General features: G+C 46.2%; 1 protein-coding gene across 3 annotated transcripts in view; it reads right to left on the bottom strand.

Annotated features, from left to right (window-relative positions):
* khdrbs2 (KH domain containing, RNA binding, signal transduction associated 2) overlaps positions 1 to 26781 on the bottom strand; it is a 907500-nt gene that overhangs the window by 418391 nt on the left and 462328 nt on the right. For all 3 annotated transcript variants that reach the window (XR_005461061.1, XR_005461060.1, XM_038800664.1), the window contains exon 5: positions 12106 to 12233. Coding sequence is in view for 1 of the 3 variants with exons in the window: in XM_038800664.1 (XP_038656592.1) it covers positions 12106 to 12233 (128 nt within the window). In the remaining 2 variants the exon portion in view is untranslated. The remainder of the gene's footprint in view (positions 1 to 12105; positions 12234 to 26781) is intronic.

The following is a 26781-nucleotide window of genomic DNA, read 5'->3' on the forward strand; positions in this document are numbered from 1 at the left end:
GATGCCACCTTTCTAATGCTCCCTCCGATTCTGGATGGTACACAGTTGATTTAAATTGTTTTATTCCGAAGTTATCCATAACTTCTTTGAATAACCTTAAGGTAAAATTTGATCCTTGATCCGATTGTATTTCTGTGGGTACTCCATATCTAGTAAAGAATTTAAGTAGCTCCTCCACAATCCGTTTAGCTGTAATATTACGTACTGGAATGGCCTCTGGAAACCTATTCGACACATCCATTATAGTCAAAAGATATTGATTCCCACTTTTCATTTTAGGAAGTGGTCCTACACAATCAATTAGGACCCTTGTAAAAGGTTCCTCAAATGTTGGAATGGGTATTAAGAGCGCTGGTTTTATCACAGCTTGAGGTTTCCATATCACTTGACATGTGTGACATGATTGACAAAATTTAACTACATCTTTATGTAGTCCAGGCCAATAACAATGTTTCTGGATTTTATCTTGAATATTCCCTATTCCCAAATGACTTCCCACTGGCACTTGCAACACCTCCTTTCTATACCCTACCGGCAATACTACTTGATAAACTTCTGCCCACTTTTCATCCGCCTGCATATGTAAAGGTCTCCATTTTCTCATCAAGATCACTTTTACGGTAATAACACTCTGGTATACACGCAGATTCATCTTCCGTATATGCTTTCTGATACATCCATTTTATTTCTATATCGTTTGGTTGTAAATCCGCTAATTTTCCTGAACTAAAAATATCCGCCTCACCCTCCACCTGTTCTTGTTCTTTTTCAACTATCTGATCAAAAATCGTTTCTGATAATTGCACTTCAACTTCATCTTCACTCTTTGATTTCTCCTCTTGTCTTAACCTTTGACTTTCTGACCTTGTTACGACACAATCCGGAAAAATCCCAGGATATTCGTCTCTCAACACTTCAGTTGTCTGATTTTCCACTGGCTTATCAACCACAGTAGGCATCATTCCCACCTGCGATCCAGCTACATAATGACCCAAGATAAACTGTATTCTTGGACAAGATAGTTTCTTTATTACTCCTACTACCACTTCACCACTCTTCACTGGACTTTCCAACCTTACCTTATATAATAGAACACTACTCCTCTCACCCTGAATTCCACATATTACCACTTTTTCTGGCAACATTCTTCCCAAACTACATAACTCCTCATCTCTTACCATTAAAGATTGACTAGCTCCCGTATCTCTTAAAATTGTGACTTCTTTACCTGCTCATCCTGATACACATGAGTAAACTTTACCCACACAAGTAAGCTCTTTCAAGACGTCTGCCACCTTCTTATCAATCACCTCTTGATCAGGTTGTACAATCTTTTGCACCTCCTTCGCTTCACTTGGGTTTTCCTTTACTACTTTAACAAACCCCACTGTCTTATCCTGTTTTACCACATCAGCTTTCCCAGTGCTTTTCTTCAACCACCAACACTGTGACTTTACATGGCCTAGTTTATGACAGTGAAAATATTTGAAATTTTTCATTTCTTTTCCACCCTCCTGGATTTCTTTTGTAATCTGAGGGACACTCTCTTTATTGTCTCCCGTCAGATCACCTTTACCTTTACCATTTGAGTATTTCTCAAGTCCCCAGTTTCTATCCCTCACAGGCTGAAACTGATGTCGGAACCCAATGTTTGATTTATGAACTAATTCATAATCATCTGCCATTTCTGCTGCTAATCTTGCAGTTTTAATCCTCTGCTCTTCCACATGATTTCTCACTACATCAGGAATTGATTTTTTAAACTCCTCCAAAAGTATAATTTCTCTGAGAGCTTCATACGTTTGGTATATTTTCAAAGCCCTTATCCACCTATCAAAATTACTCTGTTTGAGCCTTTCAAACTCCACGTATGTTTGACCAAATTCTTTCCTTAAATTTCTAAACCTTTATCTGTAGGCTTCAGGCACTAGTTCATATGCACCCAAGGTGGATTTTTTCACCTCCTCATATGTCCCAGATACCTCCTCCGGTAGTGACTAGCCCTACCTATCAACTTTGTTTGAATCAGTAATACCACATGTCCTGTGGCCATTTCATTTGTTTAGCCACCTTCTCAAATGAAATGAAAAAGGCTTCTACCTCCTTCTCATCAAACCTTAGCAATGCTTGTACATATTTAAATAGATCCCCACCAAGCCTTCGACTTTGACGTTCTTTCTCACTATCCTCATCACTATCATCCAACTATACATTTCCCTTTACGTCTGCCAATTTTAACTGCCTGTCATGTTTCATGGCCATGTTCTGAAGTTCAAACTCTCTCTCTCTTTATCTTTTTCCCTGATCTGTATCTCCCATTCTCTCTCTTTTTGTTCTGCTGTGGCTATTCTTTCTTTTCTCCTTTCTTCTCTCACCTTTTCTTTTTCCTCTCTCTCTTTCTCTTTCTTTTTCCTCTCTTTCATACTCAAGCTGCTTTAATTCTTCCTCATGTTCCATTTGTTTAATTTGTAACTGAATTTTTGCCATTTCCAATGAGTCAAACTGTATCTCAGGCAACTTTAAATGCTTAGCCACCACCATAATTACCTAATCTTTTCACATTTTGTCAGGTAATGTTAACTGCAATGTTTTTGCCAAATCTAACAGTCTGCTTTTAGTCTCTGTCCGTAAGGTACTGTGTGTGACCGTCTCCACCCGCAAAACCTCAGAGCCTCTGAAAGAGCCATTGTCCACAACACACTCCCTACTTAACTGAAATACCACACCTGAAAAGCACCCACAATATGATCACCCCTCACTGTCTTTAAGTTCACTAAGCCAATCCAATAGATAGACTTTTATCTCCCTCGAGTCCCCAATTCGTTATGCGCCAAGGTTTAGAGAACCCCAAAGTGTATCATGGAGTTCACCTGACCCACAACTTTTAATAGATTGTGGTATGGGGAGCACACGGCCCACTCTCCAGCAGAAATGGAAAAGTATTTTTTAAAGCAAAACAATGTTTATTCTATGAACTCAAGTTAACCTTTTTAAAACAGACGGTGAACATCTTAGCAACCATTAATTCAAATATAACCCCCAAAGAATACAACACTAAGTAATCCTTAAGCTGTCCTTTTAACATCCATAAGACCTTAAAAAAAACTTTAAACAGAATCACATCAGGTTAAAGTCACTACTGAGAGCAGTTATTAGTTTTAAATGACCAAAGGATCGATTTACAGTCTTTAGATTATAGAAAGAGAGACTAATGCCCCTTCTGGCTGTGACTGCAGCTGTCCAGCTCTGAAAACAAAATTAAACACACCCTGCAGCAAACAGCCAGAAACAAAAGTAAAAAGCTGACAGACAGCCCAGCTCCACCCACTCTCTGACTTCACTGCAGTAATAAACACCCATTTCTTAAAGGTACGCTCACTACAGATATTTATATACACACCTATTTCTTAAAGGTACTTTCACATGACAATACATACACATATACACACCACGCATATATACACAGTCACACATATGCATACAAATATACACAGTCACAGATATACGCATAAACATATACACAATAACACATATACACAGAAATGTATACACATATATACACCCTCACACACATGTATATATATATATGTATGTGTGTGTATATCTCTACATATATATATCTCCTCACATACATACACATATGCACAGTCACACATACACACACACAGAGATGCATACGCAAATACGCACCCTCACACATATATGTAAATATGTATATAAACATATGTATGTATGTATATATATATATATATGTGTGTGTGTGTGTGTTTGTGTATATATACACAGATATATATATATATATATATATATGCATATATATGTGTGTGTATATGTATAAATATATATATATACACACACACACATGCATACACATCCTCACACATATATGGATGCACATATACACACAGGCACACATACACACACACATATGCATACACATATACTCAAAAACATATACATACATATGTGGACATACTCACAAATAACACATTTATTCTCCTTAACTTGCCACCGTACAAACTTTTGAACTAAGATTTCTTTACCCATTGACAGATTATTCTGGTTTGGCAGTTTGAAGAAGACCAGGCAACATGAGTTAAAACCATGTAGGAGTATCAATGGACTGGATGATATTCAGCTTTACCCCTCTGAGGTGCCAAGTCACTCTTTCCCTTCAATAAGGAGCTGGACAAGCTCCAGACTAGGTCAGAGATTACGTTATGTCACATCGCATCTGGGTCACTGAATGTATTCAAGGCTGAGTTAGACAGATTTCTGTTCAGGAAGGGAGTAAAGGGGTATGGGGGAACAGACAGGAAAGTGAAGTCACAACAGGATCAGCCATGATCCGATCGAATGGTGGAGCCAACTCGGGGGCAGAATGGACACCTTCTGCTCCTGAGTCCTATGTTCCTAGACTGAAGACAAGTGTCTTTAAGCGTAACACAGCGGACTGGTTTCAATTACCTGAAAGGGGAGGGGGGGAGGAGGGGGGGGAGGAGGGGGGGGGCACGAGAGTCCTTGTCCTGAGTAAATTTTCCTTTATCAGTCCTGGGTTTTTAATACACTAACCTGAGGCGATTAGATGCTGCTGAGGTGGGCTATTGGGGGGTTGGTGAGTGGAGAGGGAGTTAGGAATGATTTAGCCTTGATCCTCTCGTCATTCTGAGTGTTGGGTTTGATGGATCGAGTGACTTTTGCTGCCTCTTGCTGCTAGGTATTTTGGTATGTCTGAGCGTGCTCCCAGTTACGGTGCTTTATAAACAGAGCTTGATGGCAAACAATTGAATTCCCACCCGCAACCCTGAGGGAGAAAGCATTACAGAAAAGAGAGCGAGGCCAACATGGGCTTTAGCTTTCACATCATGACCTTTACTGAGATGGAAATATGATTTAAGCTCACTGCTGGCTCTAATGCTGTGTTTGCACTGGCTTGGGACTTGAGAGGGGGAAAAAAAAACACCATTTCAATCTGCAAAAAGAAAAATCCATCCCGGCAAGCTAAGATTGAAATTAAATGGCCAAGTAGTACTGAAGATTGTGCTCGAGAACCAGCTGCCCCACCCCCCTCACCAAGTTGTTCCACAACACGAGGTTAAAGTCCACGAGGTTTGTTTCGAATCACTAGCTTTCGGAGTGTTGCTCCTTCATCAGGTGAATCTGAGGATTCAGGATTCACCTGAGGAAGGAGCAGTGCTCCGAAAGCTCGTGTTTGAAACAAACCTGTGGGACTTTAACCTGGTGTTGTAAGACTTCTTACTGTGCTCACCCCAGTCCAATGCCGGCATCTCCACATCAAGTTGTTCCAGTACAGCTACAACACTGGCATCTACCCGGAAATGTGGACATTTTCCCAGATATTGGCTGTTCATAAAAAGCAGGACGAATCCAGCCCTGACAATTACCGCCCCATCACTCTAATCTCAATCATTAGTAAAGTGACGGAAGTAGGCATCAACAGCACTTTCAAATGGTTGGCACTTACTGAGCAATAACCTGCTCACAGATGCTCAGTTTGGGTTGGCGGAGGATCACTCAGCTTCTGACCTCATGACAGCCTTGATTCAAACATGTTAAAAGAGCTGAACTCCTGAGGTGAGGTGAGACTGATTGCCCTTGACATCAAGCAGCCCGAGCAAAATTGGACTCAATGGGAATTGGGGGAAACTCTCCACTGGTTGGAGACATACTGAGCATAAAGGATGATGGTTGTGGTAATGGAGATCAATCATCTCAGCACTGGGACATTGCTGCTGGGGTTCCTCAGGGTAGTGTCTCGGCCAAATCATTTTCAGATGTTTGATCAATGGCCTTCCCTCTATCACAAGACCACAGTGCGGATCTTCACTGATGATTGCAGAATGTTCAAAACCATTTGCAACTCCTCAGATACTCAAGCAGTCCATGTCCAAATGCAGCAAGACCTGGGCAATATTCAAGTTTGGCTGAAAATGGCAAGTGATACTTGTGCCTACATGTCAGGTAATGGCTGTCTCCAGAAGAATCTAACCATCGCCCCAGGAAATTTAATGGCAATATCATTTTTTAAAAACTATTTTTATTCTCCTTTTTCACATTTTTCCCCAAATTTACACCCACCAACAATAAACAATAATCAGTAACAAATATGTCAATCCCCATAACAATAACAACGATTCCACCCTCCCACCAAACCCCAAACATTAGCCGCATGTTCACATAAACAAATGACAAAAAGGAATTAGGGATTGCCCATAGTCACCATCAACACACACAGCCCCCCTCCCCCTAACCCTCCCACCCATCCCCCCCAACTAATGTGCGATGTTATCCAGTTCTTGAAAGTGCATAATGAATAATGCCTATGAATTGTGGAACCCCTCCACCCTTCCCCTCAGTTCATACTTAAACTTCTCAAGAGTCAAGAATTCCAACAGGTCCCCCCGCCACGCCAGGGCACAGGGTGGAGAGGTTGCTCTCCAACCTATGAGGATCCGCCTTTGGGCGATCAACGAAGTGAAGAAGGCTACAACATCTGCCTCCGCACCCATTTCCAACCCTGGCTGGTCCGACACCTCGAATATGGCCACCCGGGGGCCCCGGTCCAGTTTCACGTGCACCACTTTAGAAATTAGCCTAAAAACCTCCTTCCAGTAATCCTCTAGCTTTGGATAGGACCAAAACATATGAATGTAATTAGCGGGGCCCCCCCGCAACGTTCACACACATCTTCTACTCCTTCAAAGAATCGGCTCATCCTCGTCCTCGTGAGGTGTGCTCTGTACACCACCTTCAGCTGTATCAGCCCCAACCTCGCGCACGAGGTGAAGGCATTCACTATCCGGAGCACCTCACACCAGAACCCCTCCTCCATATCCTCTCCCAACTCTTCCTCCCACTTTGCTTTGACCCCTTCCAGTGCTGCCTTCTCCTCTTCCAAAATAGCTCTGTAAACCGCTGACACTACCCCCTTCTCCAGTCCCCCTGTTGTCAGCACCTCCTCCAGCAATGTGGAGGCCGGCTCTTCCGGGAAGCTCTGTATCTCCTTTCTGACAAAATCTCGAACCTGCATGTATCTAAGCATTTCCCCATGCTCCAGCCCATACTTCGCTTCCAGCTCCTTCAATCCTGCAAACATACCCATAAGAAACAAATCTTTTCGTGGCCGCTACCTCTCATCAAATCCAGAGTGAAACACCTGACCCTCCCAGCCCTCTCTCAATCTCACCTGGTCCTTCACCCTCAAGTGAGTCTCCTGCAGCATTGCCACATCAGCTTTCAAACTTTTAAGATGCGCAAGCACCCTTGACCTCATGACCGGACGTCCTAATCCCCTCATGTTCTACGTGACTATCCTAACTGGGGGTCTCACACCCCCCCCCTTCTTATCCACCATCATCATACTACCGGGCCCTGCCCCATGAGCCTGATCGGCCCCTATCCATTGTTAACATCGAACTACTTCCACCCCTCCCAAACCCCCCCCCCCCCACACATTTCCTCTCGAAAAAACATCTCCAGCATCAATCCCTCCCTCTCTAGGCCCATCAAAACCTGCTAACTAGGCTCCAATGTCCGCAGCTCTCCTCACACCTCACCTCCGTTCACTCGCCGACTTTAGTTAGCTAGCGCAGGTGGCACCCCCCCCCCCCCCACCCCGCCAAGGTATACCTTCCCCTCCCACCCAGTCCCAGAGAAAGAAAAAAACAAAAACAACAATCAAACCCATACAATTCACTAAAATACGATATAACCGTCGCAACACAGAATGCCAATCAACCCAACCAATAACTTAAACTCTGTAACAATGTGAAGAGAAGTGAATTACAATACACGTCAGTGAAAAAGAAAGTTATAGCATTTATACATTTTCCAGCTCCCCAATCACAGCCCACAGTCTTTCTTCAAACTCCACTCCTCAATTCTGTGTCAAGCCTTCTGCCCCCACGAACACCTCAGCGGCCTCCGCTGTCTCGAAATAAAAGTCTTTTGGCATCATATGTCACCCTCTGCTTCGCCGATAATACCATACCTAATCTCACCTACTTTTTGTACAGTGCCGCCTTCACTCGCCCGAACGCCGCTCGTCTTTTTGACAACTCCACCATCAAGTCCTGGTAGATCCAAACTCCAGCACCATCCCACTGCCCCTCACATTTCTGCTTTGCCCAGCTTAACACCTTCTCCTTCATGCAGTATAATGGAAGCAGACAATTACTGCTCTTGGCGGCTCGTTCACTTTGGGCTTCGGCCTTAATGACCAATGAGCTCGGTCTAGCTCGTACCGGGAGGGGTTCTCACCCTCCCCCATCAGCTCTGGCAACTTCTTAGCGAAGTATTCTGTTGGCCTTGGGCCCTCTGTCCCTTCGGGCAAGCCCACAATTCTCAGATTGTGCCGCCTCGAGCGGTTCTCCAAGTCCTCCAGCTTTGCTCGGAGTCCTCTGTTGACCTCCACCACCCTCCGCAGCTCGTCCCCCATCGAGGTGACCTGGTTGCTGTGCTGCGACACGGCCTCCACTTCCTTCATCATCTCGCCCTGCTCTCTCACCTCGGCCGATGTCTTTGCCACAGCTACCCTCACCGGGGCGATTGCCTCCTCCACCAATGACTTCAATGCGACCACCATCTCCTTCCTCAAAGCCTCCATGTGCCTCGCAAACTGCTTTTCTAGCTCCACCGCCATCACCTCGGTCACCGTAAGTAGTGCGGCCCCACCATGCGGGCCGGCAACCACCACGTTGTCAGCAATTTTGCTGGTCCTCTCATTCAACGGCGAGCCCGCGTTTCCTCCATTTCTCGTCGCTGCTTTTTGCATCCTTTAACAACTTATTATTTTTCCTTTTTTTTTCACCCTACTTTCCTTCTTCAATCTTTTTTTTGTATTATGGAAAAACAAAAAATTCTTCCTTCAAAAAAAGGAGAAAACAAACTTTCACCAAGTTTCTTTAAAACTTCTTTCTCTTCTCTTTTGTATTCCTCCAGAATTTCTCTGGGACCGGACTTCAGTCTTCTTACAACATTCCAGGCGGGAGACACCCGATGTGGGACATCTCACCTACATCGCGCCCTTGCTCGGGCCTGCCGTCTCCACCTCCATTTGGCTCCACCCCCGCTGCTCTGACCTCCGCGCACGCTGGGTCCGGCGCCTCAGCACCAACCGGCCCGACACCCGCGCAGGATTCCTCGCCGGTTTTCAAACCGGCCCCGCTTGATGCCCGGGACGGCCCCAAAGGCAGACAATAATCGGGGGTGAGAGCGAAGAATCGGGGAAACCACCGAAAGCACTGCAAATAGTGGCCACCGGCCAACCTGCTCGCCTAATGCCAATGTCATTGCTGAATCTCACACTGTCAACATCCTGGAGCTACCATTGACCAGAAGCCGAACTGGACGAGCCACATTAATAGTGACTACAAGAGCACATCAGTGGGAATTCTGAAGAGAGCAACTAATCTCCTGACCCCCCCCCCCCCCCCCCCCCCACCCAAAACCTGTCCACCATCTACAAGGCACAAGTCAGGAGTATAATGAAATACTCTCCACTTGCAGCTCCAACAACACTCAAGAAGCTCAATACCATCTAAGACAAAACAGCCCGTTTGATTGGCGCCCCTTCCACAAACATTCACTTTACCACCGACGAACAGTGGCAGCCGTAACATTACAAAGACCAGTGGCAGACTGGAAGATTGGGAAACTTTCAAACATAAACATAGGGATAATAAAAAAAGAATTAAAAAAGCTAAGGTAAATTACAAAAAAAAACTAGTACAGAATATCAAAAAGGATAGCAAAAGCTTCTACAGGGACATAAAAGAGAAGAGAGTTGCGAAGGTGAATGTTGGCCCCTTGGAAGATGAAAGTGATGAGTTAATAGTGGGGAACACAGAAATGGCAGAGATGCTAAATCAATACTTTGCCTCAGTTTTCACAATGGACGACACTTGTACCATTCCTATAGGAACGGGCAATTCAGAGATAGCAAAAAAGTGGAACTTGGAACAATCAGCATTAATTAACAGCACGGTAGCATTGCGGATAGCACAATCGCTTCACAGCTCCAGGGTCCCAGGTTCGATTCTGGCTTGGGTCACTGTCTGTGCGGAGTCTGCACATCCTCCCCGTGTGTGCATGGGATTCCTCCGGGTGCTCCGGTTTCCTCCCACAGTCCAAAGGTGTGCAGGTTAGGTGGATTGGCCATAATAAATTGCCCTTAGTGTTCAAAATTGCCCTTAGTGTTGGGTGGGGTTACTGGGTTATGGGGATGGGGTGGAGGTGTTGACCTTGGGTAGGGTGCTCTTCCCAAGAGCCAGTGCAGACTCGATGGGCTGAATGGCCTCCTTCTGCACTGTAAATGCTATCTATAATAGGGAAATGGTACTCAACAAACTCTTGGGATTGAGGGCTGACAAGGCCCAAGGGCCTGATAAAAGTAAATTACTGCGGATACTGGAATCTGAAACCAAAAGAGAAAATGCTGGAAAATCTCAGCAGGTCTGGCAGCATCTGTAAGTAGAGGAAAGAGCTAACATTTGGAGTCCTGATAACTCTTTATCAAAGCTTTGTACAGCAGATAATAAGGAAAGCAAATGGAACGTTGGCATTTATAGCAAAAGGAATTGAGTATAAAGGTAAGGAAGTGTTGTTGCAACTATACAAGGCATTGGTAAGACCACACCTGGAGTATTGTGCACAGTTTTGGTCCCCTTATTTGAGGGAAGATGTAGTGGCATTGGAGGCAGTTCAGTGGAGGTTCACTAGATTGATTCCAGAGATGAGGAGTTTGTCGTATGAGGAGAGATTGAACAGTTTAGGCCGATACTCTCTAGAATTTAGAAGAATGAGGGGAGATCAAATCAAGGTATACAAGATGCTAAAAGGTACGGATAAAGTAGACGTGGAGCTGATGTTTCCTCTTGTGGGGCATTATAAAATGAGAGGCCATAATCTTAGAATAAAAGGTAGTAGATTTGAGGAAAAACTACTTCACTCAAAGGGTTGTGAATCTGTGGAATTTGCTACCCCAGAGTGCGGTGGATGCAGGGACAGTGAGTAAATTTAAGGAGGAGTTGGACAGATTTTTAAATTGGTAATGGGTTAAAGGACTATGGAGAACAGGCAGGATGGTGGAATTGAGGCTAGGATGGGATCAGCCATGATCACATTGAGGGTGTTAGGCTCAGGAGGCTAAATTGCCTACGTCCACTCCTGGGTCATGAGTCCGAGGGAGGAGATGCTCTGGCTGGTTTCGGAATCCAGCTCTTGGCCTGTAACATTGTAGGTCGCAGATGAGGAACATATCAGCCATGATAGAATGGGGGAGCAGACTTGATGGGCCGAATGGCCTAATTCTGCTCCTGTATCTTATGAACTGCAAGATGCACTGAAGGAACTCGCCAAGGCTCCTTAGACTGTACTTTCCAAACCCACGACCACTACCATCTAGAAGGACAAGAGCAGCAGACACATAGGAAAACCAGCAATAGCAAGTTGCCCTCTAACTCATACGCCACCGTGACTTGGAAATGTATTGCCGTTCCTTCACTGTTGCTGGGTCAAAATCATGGAACTCCGTCCCTAACGGCACAGTGGATGTACAGGCAACGGTTCAAGAAGGTAGCTCCTCACCACTTTCTCAACGGTAATTAGGGACCGGCATCTCATGAAGGAATAAAACAAAAATGGCCACGTGAAAGGCAGAAAGACTCTTGTCACTGAGTCAGTGACCAGCTGCCTTTGGCTTCCTGTTGAGGCAGCTGGTCTATCAAGAGTCAGGATTGACACCCCAGCACGTGTGACTTACTGGCTGTTTAAAGCACTGGATAATGAGACACGGCAGGTACTTAAAGTTCCAAGATTTGCCTCTGTCTCTTGAGCCTCTAATAATCTTTCTAGATAAAGCTTGCATTCTCCTGTACTGGGTACCAGTGCCTTAGTGGGTAGAAAGGAACATTCTGGATATTTTTGCCTCTCCCAGGAATTCCATGGCTGTGGGGTGTGGAGCTCGGGGGTAGGAAGTACCTAGTCATGGCTCTCCTTCTGTCATGAGTGTTGGCAGGCTTGACGGAGCTGCTGGCCTTTCCCTCCCCATCACTTTCCCTGTGCCCCTGCCCCGGGTGGGCTTACCTTGCTGTTGGCGTCAGGGCAGGTCGGATTCCTCTCCCACGGGTTCCCCTCCCTCGAGGGGATTCCTCGGAACCGTTCAGGTAGGACAGCTCCCTCAACTGTTCCTGGCGGATCTCATCGTTGTAATCCTGAGGAGAGAACATTAGCTTTCATTTGCATCATTTGCCATTCGCCAACAACTCCGCTTTCTCCTTATATTACTACCACATAAAATAAACACACCAAATAATGAAGCGAGTGTACAATTGATAAACAGTGCCTTATTAATAAATATGTATTGAATAGAGTTACATGCACCTCAGGACGTCCCAAAGTGCTTTATATGCAATGAACTGACAATTCTGTTGACTCTCTGTGTGGAGAAATTCTCACAATCCTATAGTTAAGACTATACTCTGAAGAAGAACCATATCCAACTTGTAACTTAGGGCAGCGCGGTAGCATAGTGGTTAGCACAAATGCTTCACAGTTCCAAGGTCCCAGGTTCGATTCCCTGCTGGGTCAGTGTCTGTGTGGAGTCTGCACGTTCTCCCCGTGTGTACGTGGGTTTCCTCCGGGTGCTCCGGTTTCCTCCCACAGTCCAAAGATGTGCAGGTTAGATGGATTGGCCATGCCAAATTGCCCTTAGTGTTGGGTGGGGTTACTGGGCTCTGGGGATAGGGTGGAGGTATGGGCTTGGGTTGGGTGCTCTTTCCAAGAGCCGGTGCAGACTCAATAGGCCGAATGGCCTCCTTCTGCACTGTAAATTCTCTGTAACATTAACTCTGTTTCTCTCCCCACAGACACTGCTAAGTGTTTCCAGCCTGTTCGGTTTACATTTCAGATCTCCAGCATGTATTTCATTTTTACCTAGAATTAATGGCCTGCAGCTTGCATTCTCCTGCAAGTGGGAACACTTACTCGGCCCCAACCCCTTCGAATCCGAGCATCATTTTGAAGGCCTCCATCATAATCAGCTGCCATAAAAGCCTGTAGCTTCTACATTTCAGGTCAAAGTTTTTTCTTTAATGTGATCAGACTGGCAGAAGTTTCACAGAATGACTTTCTCTCTGACCTCGCCTCACCCTCCCTCTAACTCCTTCCAGCACGATCTGGAATTCGAGACACAGACCATTTGTCACCCCTAACCTGATGTTACTCGAGCATTAGGCAGCACGGTAGCATGGTGGTTAGCATAAATGCTTCACAGCTCCAGGGTTCCAGGTTCGATTCCCGGCTGGGTCACTGTCTGTGCGGAGTCTGCACGTCCTCCCCGTGTGTGCGTGGGTTTCCTCCGGGTGCTCCGGTTTCCTCCCACAGTCCAAAGATGTGCGGGTTAGGTGGATTGACCATGTTAAATTGCCCTTAGTGTCCTAAAAAAAGTAAGGTTAAGGAGGGGTTGTTGGGTTACGGGTATAGGGTGGATACGTGGGTTTGAGTAGGGTGATCATTGCTCGGCACAACATCGAGGGCTGAAGGGCCTGTTCTGTGCTGTACTGTTCTATGTTCTATGTTCATTAATTACACGGTGTACATTTTCTGGTCCTGTGTTGGTCTTATTTGTAATGTTCCATTGTGTTTCTTTTGAAAATGTCATATAACCCAAAATACAATCAAATATAGTCTTGTTCCATTATTAACTAGTTGATAAGAAAATTTATGATAAAAGTACCAAAGCCTTCATGAAGGCTCCGCCTTCTCAATCTTTCCCCTCGCCTGAGGTGTGGTGATCCTCAGGTTAAATCACCACCAGTCAGCTCTCCCCCTCAAAGGAGAAAACATGGGGTCATCTGGGACCAAGACAACTTTACTTTCTTCCAAAGCCTAAAGAATTTTAAAACAACGCTGACACAGGTATAAAGTACTAATTATTAATCTTACCAGATTTGAAAATTTATAACAATTACCGGGATAAGTTTATAGTGTTAATGAAATACCTGTTATCAGTGAGGAGGTGTCTGATGGATCCGTTTAGTTAATGCAATGTTTCAATCGCATGGGGTAGCACCAGGAGATCTTGTGGCACAGTGGTGGTGTCTCCACCTCTAGACTAGGCGATTCGGGTTCAAGTCCAGCAACAGGACTTGTTGGCCACGGAACGAGAGTTCATCATGTGATTCAATGGGCTGATAATCAGCTTGAGAATCTTTTTATCCCCCACCCCAAAAGGGGAAAAAAATGTTTGTGCAAAGAGACACTAAAAAATAAATAGGGTAGCACAGCTTGGGAAGAAATTATTTCAAAAGGTTGACGATTATTCCCACTCCCCGACCCTTTTCCCACAGTGCTGCGATGATTTTCCATTTCACGTATTTATCCAATCCCTTTTGAATGTTTCCACCATCTTTTCCAGATCACAAATTGCTGTGTAAAACAAAACCCCTCAATACTCCTTGGTCCTTTTGCCAACTATATTAAACCATTGGCATTTACCTACCGCCCACCTGCCATTGAGAAACAGCACGGCAGCACAAGTGGATAGCACTGTGGCTTCACAGCGCCAGGGTCCCAGGTTCGATTCCCGGCTGGGTCACTGTCTGTGCGGAGTCTGCACTTTCTCCCCGTGTCTGCGTGGGTTTCCTCCGGTTTTCTCCCACAGTCCAAAGACGTGCAGGTTAGGTGGATTGGCCATGCTAAATTGCCCTTAGTGTCCAAAAAGGTTAGGAGGGGTTATTGGGTTAGGGGGATAGGGTGGAAGTGAGGGCGTAAGTGGGTTGGTGCAGATGCGATGGGCCGAATGGTCTCCTTCCGCACTGTATGTTCTATGTCTATGACAGCTACCAATTTCGCTGACTAAATTTAAAGCTGATGCCATCAAAACTGTAGCTGATCATGAGTCAGAGAAGCTTGTACAAGAGAGAAATAACTTGCAAATGGGAGCTTGACATCTTTTTTGCAGAATGGAACATTGATGTGTCCAAGTCATGCGACCAGTTCAATAAGTATGGTGGCACTCATTGGGAAGAATTTTACAGTCTCACTCCTGGTGGTCTCTCAGACAGTGGGAGGGGATGCATGAAAGTGCATTGGAGAGATTCCCTCCTCTTTCCTACCCGCCCTGAACCTGGTAGTGATTTTATACTGGGATGGACAGGGACTCGGGCAACCCTTAAATACCTTTGGGGCCGGTTTAGCTCAGTTGGCTAGACAGCTGGTTCATGATGTAGAGTAAGGCCAACAGCGTGGGTTCAATTCCCGGGCCGGCTGAGATTATCCACGATGACCCCGCCTTATCAACGTTGCCCCTCGCCTGAGGTATGGTGATCCTCAGGTTAAATCACCACCAGTCCACTCTCCCCTTCAAAGGGAAAGGCAACCTCTGGTCATCTGGGACTATGGTGACTTTACTTTAAATGGCCAATGAAGGGCATTTCCCACTCAGCCTCAATTGTTAGGCTGGTGGATATGGGGGTGGGGAAAACATGAAAATAAAATAATTTCAATCTCAGGCAGGAAGTGGGGCAGGGAATGTGCCTTCATCAGAAGCCACCTTCTGACTGGGAGAACCTTCTTTTAAGGCCCAGTGACCTTCGGACTCTCTCCGCGCCACCCCGGCCTATTATCTGAGAACCCTCCCCCAAAGGGAACCCCCAAGTGAGGGGTAGAAGTCCCGCCTTACGCCAGTCAACGCGAGTTAGAGATTAACATGGTATTTCGACTGCTACAGTCAGCGGGATGGTGAACATGAACACATCCGAAAAATTAAGGCCAAGTTGTTTAAGGTGATCAATGAAATTAGCAGCAATGTGTGGCTCTCTAAAGACGTACTTAGCCAGAACCAAAGTACTGTGGACAAAGGCAGAAATATTTTGAAAAGGCAAAATTATACTCAAGAGTCCTAAAGCTGAAATTCCACTGTCTCTTCTGGCACATTCTCACAGCAGGTTGAGCAGACTAGCCTGGGACCAAGATGGTCATTATCCCAACCTTCACGAGTTTGCAAATCTTGATTTTTTTTGCGATCAGGACTCAGTCTCAGTTTGACGTCAGATGATGTAGTGACTGGAGTGCAACTGAATGCCAGAATCAATGTCCAAATCCTCTGGTGAGGGGTAAGCTGAGGTTACGGAGGGGACGCCACAGGACTCCCTGTGTTGGGTGTTCCCATGGCAATGGACTCTCAAAACCCGGTGGAATAGGTAGCTGGTTCACCTGGGTGTGGAGGGGAGACTGGCCATCGTTTCACTGGGAGTGGTGACACGATTCAAAGTCGCTTCGCTCCTTGATCAAAGGATTTAGAAAATCTCACATCTAGCAGGGGGTGGGGAAAAAGGGCAGCCAAGGAAAATGGAGGTTAAAATGCCAGATGTTGCACAGAATGTAAATTCAAACGTTTTTTTTCTGACAGACATACGCGTTGCATACACAATTTTGCTTTAAATAGGTGAAGTGCCTTAAATTAATTCCAACAGAGGTGTAAGTAGTTTGTTGAGAAATGCGGGCCTCAGTCTGAATGTCGCCCAGTTGAATGAAAAAGCAGGCACCCACACAGCCTGTTTAGGCAATTAAAGCATGAAAAAAAAACATATTTTATACAAAAGCGATTTACTCCATGTTCATGTTCAATGTGTGGCTGTCTCTGTGCAGTATAGAGCGAAGGATAACATTTACGATTCTACAGCAGGCCTGCTTAGAAGGAAGTGCAAAATGGTAAAAGACAGCTGAAAGGGCACCATCATCCAACGAGAATGCAGGTGCAGACCAATTGAACTAACAACAAAAGGAAGGGATTGCCTCTTCCCCATCCCAGATACTACTGCCATGTTAAAAAGTACAGTAAAGTTCCGCCTTTTCGTGACTTCCTGGGCGGCACGGTAGCACAGCGGTTAGCACTCTTGCTTCACAGCGCCAGAGACCCGGGTTCGATTCCCAGCTTGTGTCACTGTCTGTGCCGGAGTCTGCACGTTCTCCCCGTGTCTGCGTGGGTTTCCTCCGGGTGCTCCGGTTTCCTCCACAGGTCCCGAAAGACGTGCTTGTTAGGTCACTTGGACATTCTGAATTCTTCCTCCGTGTACCCGAACGGGTTGTGGCGACCAGGGGATTTTCATAGTAACTGTATTGCAGTGTTAATGTCAGCAGACCTGCGACACTAATAAAGACTATTATATTTGTTTACCCGTGCTAAAGCCTGTGTCTACCACATCACACGCCGTGTGAGCAATTGTTCACTGATCCGGCTTCCGTCTCTCCCTGGACTCTGAGGAAACCGCAGTCACGATGGATCAGAGACCAGGGAGAGACGGAAGCCGGATCAGTGAACAATTGCTCACACGGCGGGTGATGTGGTAGACATTTTAATGTCTACATTTTAATAGGGAGATGGTGTCAACATTTCCGGAAGCAAGTTCATTCCATTAATCCCGATTGTGACCTTTAATTCCCATGTTTTTAAGCACCTTTCCGACAGTGCCTGGAATGGCCACAGCTGAAGAGCAGCCCGAAAGAAGACATGAACCTGGAGATGCCAGAATCGCTCGGTCCAACGCTTCAAAAATGGCTCTGTTTAATTTTGACGTGTTCACCAATTCTGTCTGCCAGCATTGAGGTGGTTCATTTTCTCTTTTTAAAACTTTCGATACATGCCTTGTGTTGCTCAGAGCTCCTCCCGCCTGTTATTTCCAGGTACCACAGCTTGTGATACAGTAGTGTAAACTATTAACCCAGTGCTGATTTCACATTGCTGGAACTTACCTAACTGAGCATGTTCGTCATTCGCGATTTTGCCATTCGCGAGACTTTGCAGGAACATGACTCGGGTAAATGTGGGACTTTATTACACTCATTCTCAAGCATGTACAACTGCTATAGTAGTACCTACCATTGTGCCAATTGTGCCTAAGGATAGCTGAGCCACACAGTTGTGGCTTTGAGCCCTATTCCAGAGGGTTGAGTGTGTAATTTAGCTGGAACTCAAGTGCAGGACAGATGAGTGCTGCATTGTCAGAGATGCTGGGCTGGATTCGCCAATTTTGAGACTAAGTGCTGACGCCGGCGTGGGAACAGTGCCGTTTTCCTCCATCTGGTGGAGGGATAGCAGGTATGCAGCTTAGAACCACCGGCTCCAGCTGCGGATATGGCCAGAGAATCTCCGGGTCCGTGGCCGCACATGCGCGTGCAGCTGCGCCATGCAACATGGCGCCGGCCGCGCACGGACCCGGCCTGACAAATAGTGCCCCCCTTTGGCCAGGCTCGCTACCCACAGACCACCCCCCACCAGTGTCCCCAGACCTCGCCAAAGCACCCCCCCCCCCACCCGCAGATCAGCTCCCCCCCCCCCCTCCCCGATTGTGGTGGAGCATGAGTGACCCACGCAGTCGGGAACTCGGCCCATCGCGGGGGAGGGAGCATCGGGGGGGGCCACATCCTGAGGCCGTCCATACGCCAATTTCGAGGGGGTAGCGCATCACAAAAGCGGCGTCACCGCCGATTTCAGCACCAACAGGGATTCTCCAGCAGATCGCAAAACGGGATTTCGGAGTCGGAAACTGGAGAATCCCGTCCGTTGTCTCTGGGATAAGCCATTAAATTGCCGCCCATAATTCCTCACAGCTGGATGTAAAAGATCCCAGTGCACAAATGGAAGGAAGAGCAGGGGAGTTCTCCATAAGACCATAAGACATCGAAGCAGAATTCGGCCATTCGGCCCATCGAGACTGCTCCATCATTCTATCATTGTTGATATGTTGCTCATCCCCATTCTCCTGGTTTCTCTCAATAATCCCTGATCCCCTTAATAGTCAAGAAGCTATCTACCTCTGTCTTAAAGACACTCAGTGATTTGGCCTCCACAGCCTTCTGCGGCAATTAGTTCCACAGATTCACCACCCTCTGGCTGAAGAAGTTTCTCCTCATCTCTGTTTTAAAGGATTATCCCTTCAGTCTGAGGCTCCCCTTGGGTTTGAACATGCAACATACAGTGCAGAAGGAGGCCATTCGACCCAACGAGTCTGCACCGACCCACTTAAGCCCTCCCTTCCACCCTATCCCCAGAACCCAGTAACCCCATCTAACCTGTTTGGTCACCAAGGGCAATTTAGCATGGCCAATCCACCTAACCTGCAGGTCTTTGGACTGTGGGAGGAAACCGGAGCACCCGGAGAAAAACCATTTGTGCTACAGTGCTGCCCTTCTAGTTCCTCTTACTAGTGGAAACATCCTCTTCACGTCCACTCCATCTTCTCCCTGGCTAATATTTTTTTTTAATAAATTTAGATTACCCAATTATTTTTTCTAATTAAGGGGCAATTTAGCGTGGCCAATTCACCTACTCTGCACATTTTTGGGTTGTGGGGGAGAAACCCACGCAGACACGGGGAGAACGTGCAAACTCCACACGGACAGTGACCGAGAGCCTGGATCGAACCTGGGACCTCAGCGCCGTGAGGCGGTTGTGCTAACCACTAGGCCACCGTGCTGCCCCTCCCTGGCCAATATTTAATCCTCAGGCAGCATCACTAAAAAACAGATAGTCTGGTTGTTATCACGTTATATTTGTGGGACCTTACTGCTTTTTTTAAATAGCTGATTTCCTACAACAGAGACTATGGCCGGAACTCTCCAGCACCCCCTCCCCCCACGTCAGCCCACAGCTCCTGTGAAGGGTTTCCCCGTGGACGACTATGGCGATTTATATTCCTCACCCATGTCACTATCGGGGAGGGGTCGACGTTGGTGAGACCTAAAGATCCCACTGGCGAGAGGGGCTGGAGAATTTCTGTCCACATTTCAACAGTACCGCACTGACTAGAAAGCTGTGAAGTAATGAGGCTGTGAAAGATGCGATAGACATGCACGTCCATCATTCACACACACAATCTGGGCTGTTGCCCTCCCACCTCAACACCCCCTTCTGTGCAAAGCATTGAAAACAAGCTGGAGAGTATTAGTGGTAACTGTGCCAGGTTATGATGAAGCATCTACAATGGGGGATGTGCCTCAGGTTTGGATCAAACTGGGGAACCTGATATTCCCGGTTATTCCATTTTCAGGAGAGGGAGGGAGGATGTGTAGTGTTGGTGAAGGATTTGATCTCAATGCTAGATGTCAGAATGTCCCGAGAGAGGTTGCATTAAGACAATCAATACTGATAGAGTTAAGAGATAGGAATACAAGTGGCACAACTGTTGGTATACATTACACGCTATCAAACAGTGCAGATTGGATAGCAAGGATGATCTGCAAACAGTCCAGAAGGAAATGTATAAACAACAAGGGCAATAAGATTGGTTGATTTTAACCTGAAATTTTGTAAAAGTACGGATGTCCTTAATGGGTGCCCCCGGGACTGTTTCTGAGAGGAGTGTGTTTTTAGTCCAATAAGGGTTAAAGCATTACTTGATTTCAGCCTCGGAACAGGAGTAGGACCTTCAGCCCCTTGAGTCTGTTCTGTCATCCCAAAAAAACATGGCTGATTGTTTTTTCAATCCAGTCCCAGATTTCCACTGGCCTTATAATAATAATAATCTTCATTGTCACAGGTAAGCTTACATTAACACTGCAATTAAGTTACGGTGAAAAGCCCCTAGTCGCCACACTCCGGCACCTATTCAGGTACACTAAGGGAAAATTCAGAATGTCCAATCCACCTAACCTGCACGTCTTTGGACTGTGGGAGGAAACCGGAGCACCCGGAGGAAACCCACGCAGACACGGGGAGAAGGTGCAGACTCCACACAGACAGTGACCCAAGCCGGGAATCGAACCCAGGACCCTGGTGCTGTGAAGCAACAGTGCTAACTGCTGTGTGAAGAAGAAATGCTTCCACTGGCGTCACCCCTGAATGGCCCGGCGGTAACTTCGAGATCATGCTCCCTTGCTCTGTCTTCTTCCAATAGATGACATAGCTTCTCCCTATCGACTCATTTAATCAACTTTAAACAGTTCGATTCTGGAAAATTAAGTGGGCAAATAACTGATGCGAGAGTAAGCGAGCAGTTGGGAAATTCAGCCAGACTAGAATTATACTCAATGCAGGAACAGAAAAGGATAATGTAAGTTGTGTAATAGAGTGGAAAAATGCAAAGTGCAGTCAGATAAAATGGAATCTAGCACAAAGTGACAGGGTGGAAAAATTGGCCTGCAGATTGACAGATCAGCAGTAACTAATCTTCAAGCATCGACGCACGGCGTGCAAAATAAGGCAAAAAGACGCTGCATCAAAGAGAGAAGGCCTCTAGATAGCTGGCATTCCAGAGGTGGGATTTTCCCCCGCTCCCCCTCAACCATGTTTGACTAGAAGATCCCACCAGCTGGTATGGCCGGAAAATTCCAGGCCAAATGTGAGATGGCCAGATGCCGCTCTCACTAAAGTGTGTTTTCTAATGTTTAACTGCGAGCATTTATCTGTGATTAATTTGAGAGTCACTGTAACTCACATCAAACGTGTCAATTTGATCAGGGGATTGCTCACCAACACAGATTAACACCATTGTTTGCTCTGTTGATGACCAAAACATGAACTTGTCCTTCGTCTTTACAAATACTGACTGACCCGTTGTGTGTTTTCACAATTTCTGCTTCCCGAACAAATGTATAACCTTTCTCCAGCTCACATGCACAGGAAAGAAAAATACTTTACAGACAATGAAGTACAAGGGCGGCACGGTAGCTCAAGTGGATAGCACTGCGGCTTCACAGCGCCAGGGTCCCAGGTTCGATTCCCCGCTGGGTCACTGTCTGTGCGGAGTCTGCACTTTCTCCCCGTGTCTGCGTGGGTTTCCTCCGGATGCTCCGGTTTCCTCCCACAGTCCAAAGATGTGCAGGTTAGGTGGACTAGCCATGATAAATTGCCCTCAGTGACCAAAAATATTAGGAGGGGCTATTGGGTTCCGTGGATAGGAAGGAAGTGAGGGCTTAAGTGGGTCGATGCAGACTCGTTGGGCCGAATGGCCTCCTTCTGCACTGCATGTTCTATGTACTTTTGAAGTGTCGTCATAGGAAACACTGTTCCCAAAAACAACAAAGTGATACTGACCAGATGATCCGTTTTTCTTTAGTTTTGGTGATAGTTGGTCAAGACATCCCAAGATAACTCCCCTGGTCCTCTTGAAAATACTTCTTGTGGTATCTTTTGCATCCACCTGAGGGGCTTTTCACCTGTGAGCCCTTCAAGTCATCTTTAAATATTGTGGATACCCATAACAGGGGCAACTACAGTTGCTGCTATCTGTCCGACCAACACTCACAGGACAGAGCCCTGCTCTTGGTTCTATGCTGAAGGTCACTTAACTCCCTTTGACTGTGAGCAGCCTCCAGCTTCGCAGGAATGAGGAATTAATCTTGTTCGTTGTGAGAGAACTTCACAGCTGCAGGTTGTGTTTGATCGAGGTTATCAGTGTCTATCCCTTGATACAAGATGTGAGCTATGGTACCAGATATAAAATTCAGTATGTGGGAAGGGAATTGGGGGATACTTTTCTCTGGGGGCTGAAGTTCCACAAAAACTGGAGACACAAGTAAACAGACAGGCAGGACTGCATGGTAGGAAGCAGCAATGTCACTTTTAGTCTGTCTGGCCTCGCCCTGTTTCCGTCTTAGAAATAGATGAAAGCAAATGAAGAGAGACGGGGAAGGTTTGCTCATGAAAGGACTGTCCAAACCCTGTCCCTAAAACCAAAAGTGTAGCGTGTAGGGTTAACGTCGGAACACAGAATGCCAGTGATATGATTGCACATGACTAACAGAGATCTGGAGGGAGGTGAAGTTCTAACTTCCTGCACAGTTTGTGGAATGTAGATAGAAATTGAAAATAAAGAGTAATAATTTTCACAATCTAGCCTCGAGCAGCTTACTCTGAGAGAATAGACATGCCCCAAAGAACCCTCTATAGACTCCGAACACTGATAAAAATGTGTAGCTTTTTCGGAGTTTATCCTGGCATCAGTTGTTCTGGAAGGTCTGTATTTCAAAAGGTTGAAACTATTCCTTCACAATCGCTTCACAGCTCCAGGGTCCCAGGTTCGATTACGGCTTGGGTCACTGTCTGTGCGGAGTCTGCACGTTCTTCCCGTGTGTGCGTGGGTTTCCGCCGGGTGCTCCGGTTTCCTCCCACAGTCCAAAGATGTGCAGGTTAGGTGGATTGGCCATGATAAATTGCCCTTAGTGTCCAAAATTGCCCTTAGTGTTGGGTGGGGATACTGGGTTATGGGGACAGGGTGGAGTTGTTATCCTTGGGTAGGATGCTCTTTCCAAGTGCCGGTGCAGACTCGATGGGCTGAATGGCCTCCTTCTGCACTGTAAATTCTATGATCTAAAAACCGGGATCTTTCGGGCACCCCCTCCCGTGCAACATGTTTTCCCAAAGCAAGGGTTGTCATAATATACACCAGTATATCATGGTGCAGACACACACTGATGGACACACACAGGGACCAATCAACATGTACAAACACCACGGCCAATCACCAGTTAGAATACACACACTATAAAGGCAGAGGGCACCACGGTTCCCGCTCATTCTGGGTGCTGCCTCTGAGTGTAACAAGAACTCATCCAGCCCAGCACAGACTCACACCACGTGCTGAGAGAATCAACTGGTTCGGACAAGGCTTAGGTGTCTAGTTTAAGTTGGCATCATTTAGACCCACAGTCATCGTGTGTTAGTTAGTTAGAAGTAGTTAATAAAGTTGAGTTGAACCTTCATCATTGTTGGAAGTGTCTGTTCATCTCTCAAGTCTACACTAGCCAACACTTCAAGGGTGGCTCGCCATTGGCTATCAGTGGGATCCTCCGCCGCGATTGAGGCCGTTTAGTAAGGTTCGCCCACCCCGCTGCTGGGGAACTTGCCTCAAGGGTTCACTTCCTGCTGGCAGGAAGGACCAGAAAATCCCGCCCAATGTCACTTCCTTTGAATGATACATTGATATAAAATTTTCCCTCAAAGTTAAATTCCCATTTACCTTGCTATTTTATCTCCACCACCTACATCCAACCATTGGACAATTGTTCACCTCATTTATCCTTTCTATTGCTGCATCTTGGTTCCCATCGGCGTGTCAAGTTAAATGAAATCCTTGCCAAAAGATTCAACAAGCTGCCTCGTCAGTAAAATGGATCGGACTCTGCTGAGGTGCAACCCGTCCGGCCGGTAAAGGTCCCATCTTCCCCAGAACCAGTTCCAAAGTCCTAGAAATCTAAAGCCCTCTACCCTGCCCCAAGAATTGCTGCTGAATGTTGTTCATGTTGTCAGTTATTCACCCAACATTTTACGGAATCACGGCGCACTTGTTCCAGTCGCGCATGCAAATGAATTGTTGCTGTTTTAAGTCAGGGCAATATTTTCTGGTGCAGGTGTGATAGCTGAGGAATACCTCTGCAACAAACTGACTACATGTGCAGGCGTTATTAGGATTACACATGTACTTTCGAGCTCATCACTTAAATGAGATAACTGTTCACTTTTGTTCCACTCCATTTCCTCAATCCACTAGTTGAGAGGAAATGGAACACTTCGGTTTCTGAAGCGGAGTCAGTCATCCGAAGTCAACCGCGGTGTAATTATGAACATTCATATTGCTACACCAGGTTTAAAGGTTTTGCTAAAAGACGTTGCGCCAATCTTTTCACAGATAACTGAAAGGAGTGCAATTATAGTGAACGCCCTCGGGTTGTGAGACTCACATTGAATATACATAGTGATTATTTCATGTGACATTATTGAATTGAAGGAGCTCAGGGTGTAATTTGATTGAGGTAGGCAACTTCAATACCTTTGCACCATTTGTAATGACCATTTTGAAATGTCGGTAATGTTTCTTTGACTGCATTGAAGCACCTCAGAGTGCAACATGATGTATTCAGCACTGTAGCACAGTGCTTAGCACAGTTGCTTCACAGCTCCAGGGTCCCAGGTTAGATTCCCAGGCTTGGGTTACCATCTGTGCGGAGTCTGCACGTTCTCCCCGTGTCTGCATGGGTTACCTCTGGTTTCCTCCCACGGTCCAAAGATGCAGGTTAAATGGATTGGCCATGATAAATTGCATTTGTTTTTCAATGGTCTGCCTGGTCATTGTTGACTTCATTCTAACGACTTCCGGCCATTTCAAGTGGCCATCCACAATCACTAAGAACATGTGCCCCCCCCTCCCCCCTCCCCCCTCCCCCCCGGTGGACCAGAATTATTGATGGATATTCTCTGCCATGGCTGTGTTAAACATTCCCAAGAATGTAATGGTTGTTACGTTGGAACATTCCTGAATTTTACACAGGATTGACATTGCCCAAAGTTTTCTTCAATTTGAGCATTTAATCCTGGCCACAAAAAATACCTGTGTGCCAATTCCTTCACCCTAACTACACCAGGATGTCCCTCATGCAGTTGGTCAAGGAAGCTGCTGCGCAAGCACAGAGTAACAATCACACAGATTCACCATAATAGAACTCAATTTTGCACTGTCAACTCAAATCTTCATGTGATGTAAGGTTTGAAATCTGTCATTTTCTTATGAACATCTGACAGCGTTCCTTTTTTGGACCAAGTCCATCATTGGATTGGTTCTTGTATATCTTTGAAATTGAGATGAAGTCACAGGTACACTATCCACGAGCAACAAATGCAAAATACCAATACAATTTTCTTCTGGTCCAAAAACATTTTTATTGGCCTGGGCTACATAAAGATGTAGTTAAATTTTGTCAATCATGTCACATATATCAAGTGATAGGGAAACCTCAAGCAGTGATAAAACCAGCTCCCTTAATAAACATTGCAGCATTTGAGGAACTTTTTACAAGGGTCCTAATAGATTGCTTAGGATCACTTCCTGAAACGAAAAGTGGGAATCAATGGGTGCGATTCTCCGCCCCCCCACGCCAGGTGGGAGAATAGTGGGAGGGCCTCCCGACATTTTTCACGCCCTCCCGCTATTCTCCCCCCCCCCCACGCCCGACCCACGTCATGAATCACCGCTTGCCATTTTTTACGGCGAGCAGCGATTCTCCCAGGCCGATGGGCCGAGCGGCCGGGCCATCACGCCTGTTTCAACACGGCAGCAAACACACCTGCTCGCTGCCATCGTGAAACGGGTGCCAGATGCCCGTTTGGGGCATCTGGGGGCCCGATTGGCACGGCAGTACCACGGCCGTGCCAAGGGGGGTATAGGCCCGCGATCGGTGCCCACCGATTGCGGGCCGTGCGTTTGTAACGGGCGCACTCTTTTCCCTCCGCCGCCCCGCAAGATCAAGCCGCCACATCTTGCGGGGCGGCTGAGGGAAAAGACGGCAACTGCGCATTTGCGGAGAATCTCGCCCAATATCTTTTAACTATAATGGATGTGTCTACTAGGTTTCCAGAGGCCATTCCAGTACGTAATATTACAGCTGAAAGGATTGTAGAGGAGTTACTTAAATTCATTACTAGATATGGACTACCCACAGAAATACAATCAGATCAAGGATCAAATTTTACCTCAAGGTTATTCAAAGAAGTTATGGATAGCTCAGGAATAAAACAATTTAAATCAACTGCGTACCATCCAGATTTGCAGGGAGCATTAGGTTGCATCAGACATTAAAGACAATGTTGAGAGCTTATTGTCAAGATTCTCCAGAGGATTGGGATAAAGGAATTCCATTCGTACTGTTTGCAATTAGGGATGCTCCTAATGAGTCAACCAAATTTAGTCCTTTGAACTAATTTTTGGCCATGAGGTAAGAGGACCACTTAAATTGATTAAGGAAATATTGGTGAGTGAGATATCG

This window comes from Scyliorhinus canicula, chromosome 6 (genome assembly GCF_902713615.1).
Source record: "Scyliorhinus canicula chromosome 6, sScyCan1.1, whole genome shotgun sequence".
Classification (NCBI taxonomy): Eukaryota; Metazoa; Chordata; class Chondrichthyes; order Carcharhiniformes; family Scyliorhinidae; genus Scyliorhinus; species Scyliorhinus canicula.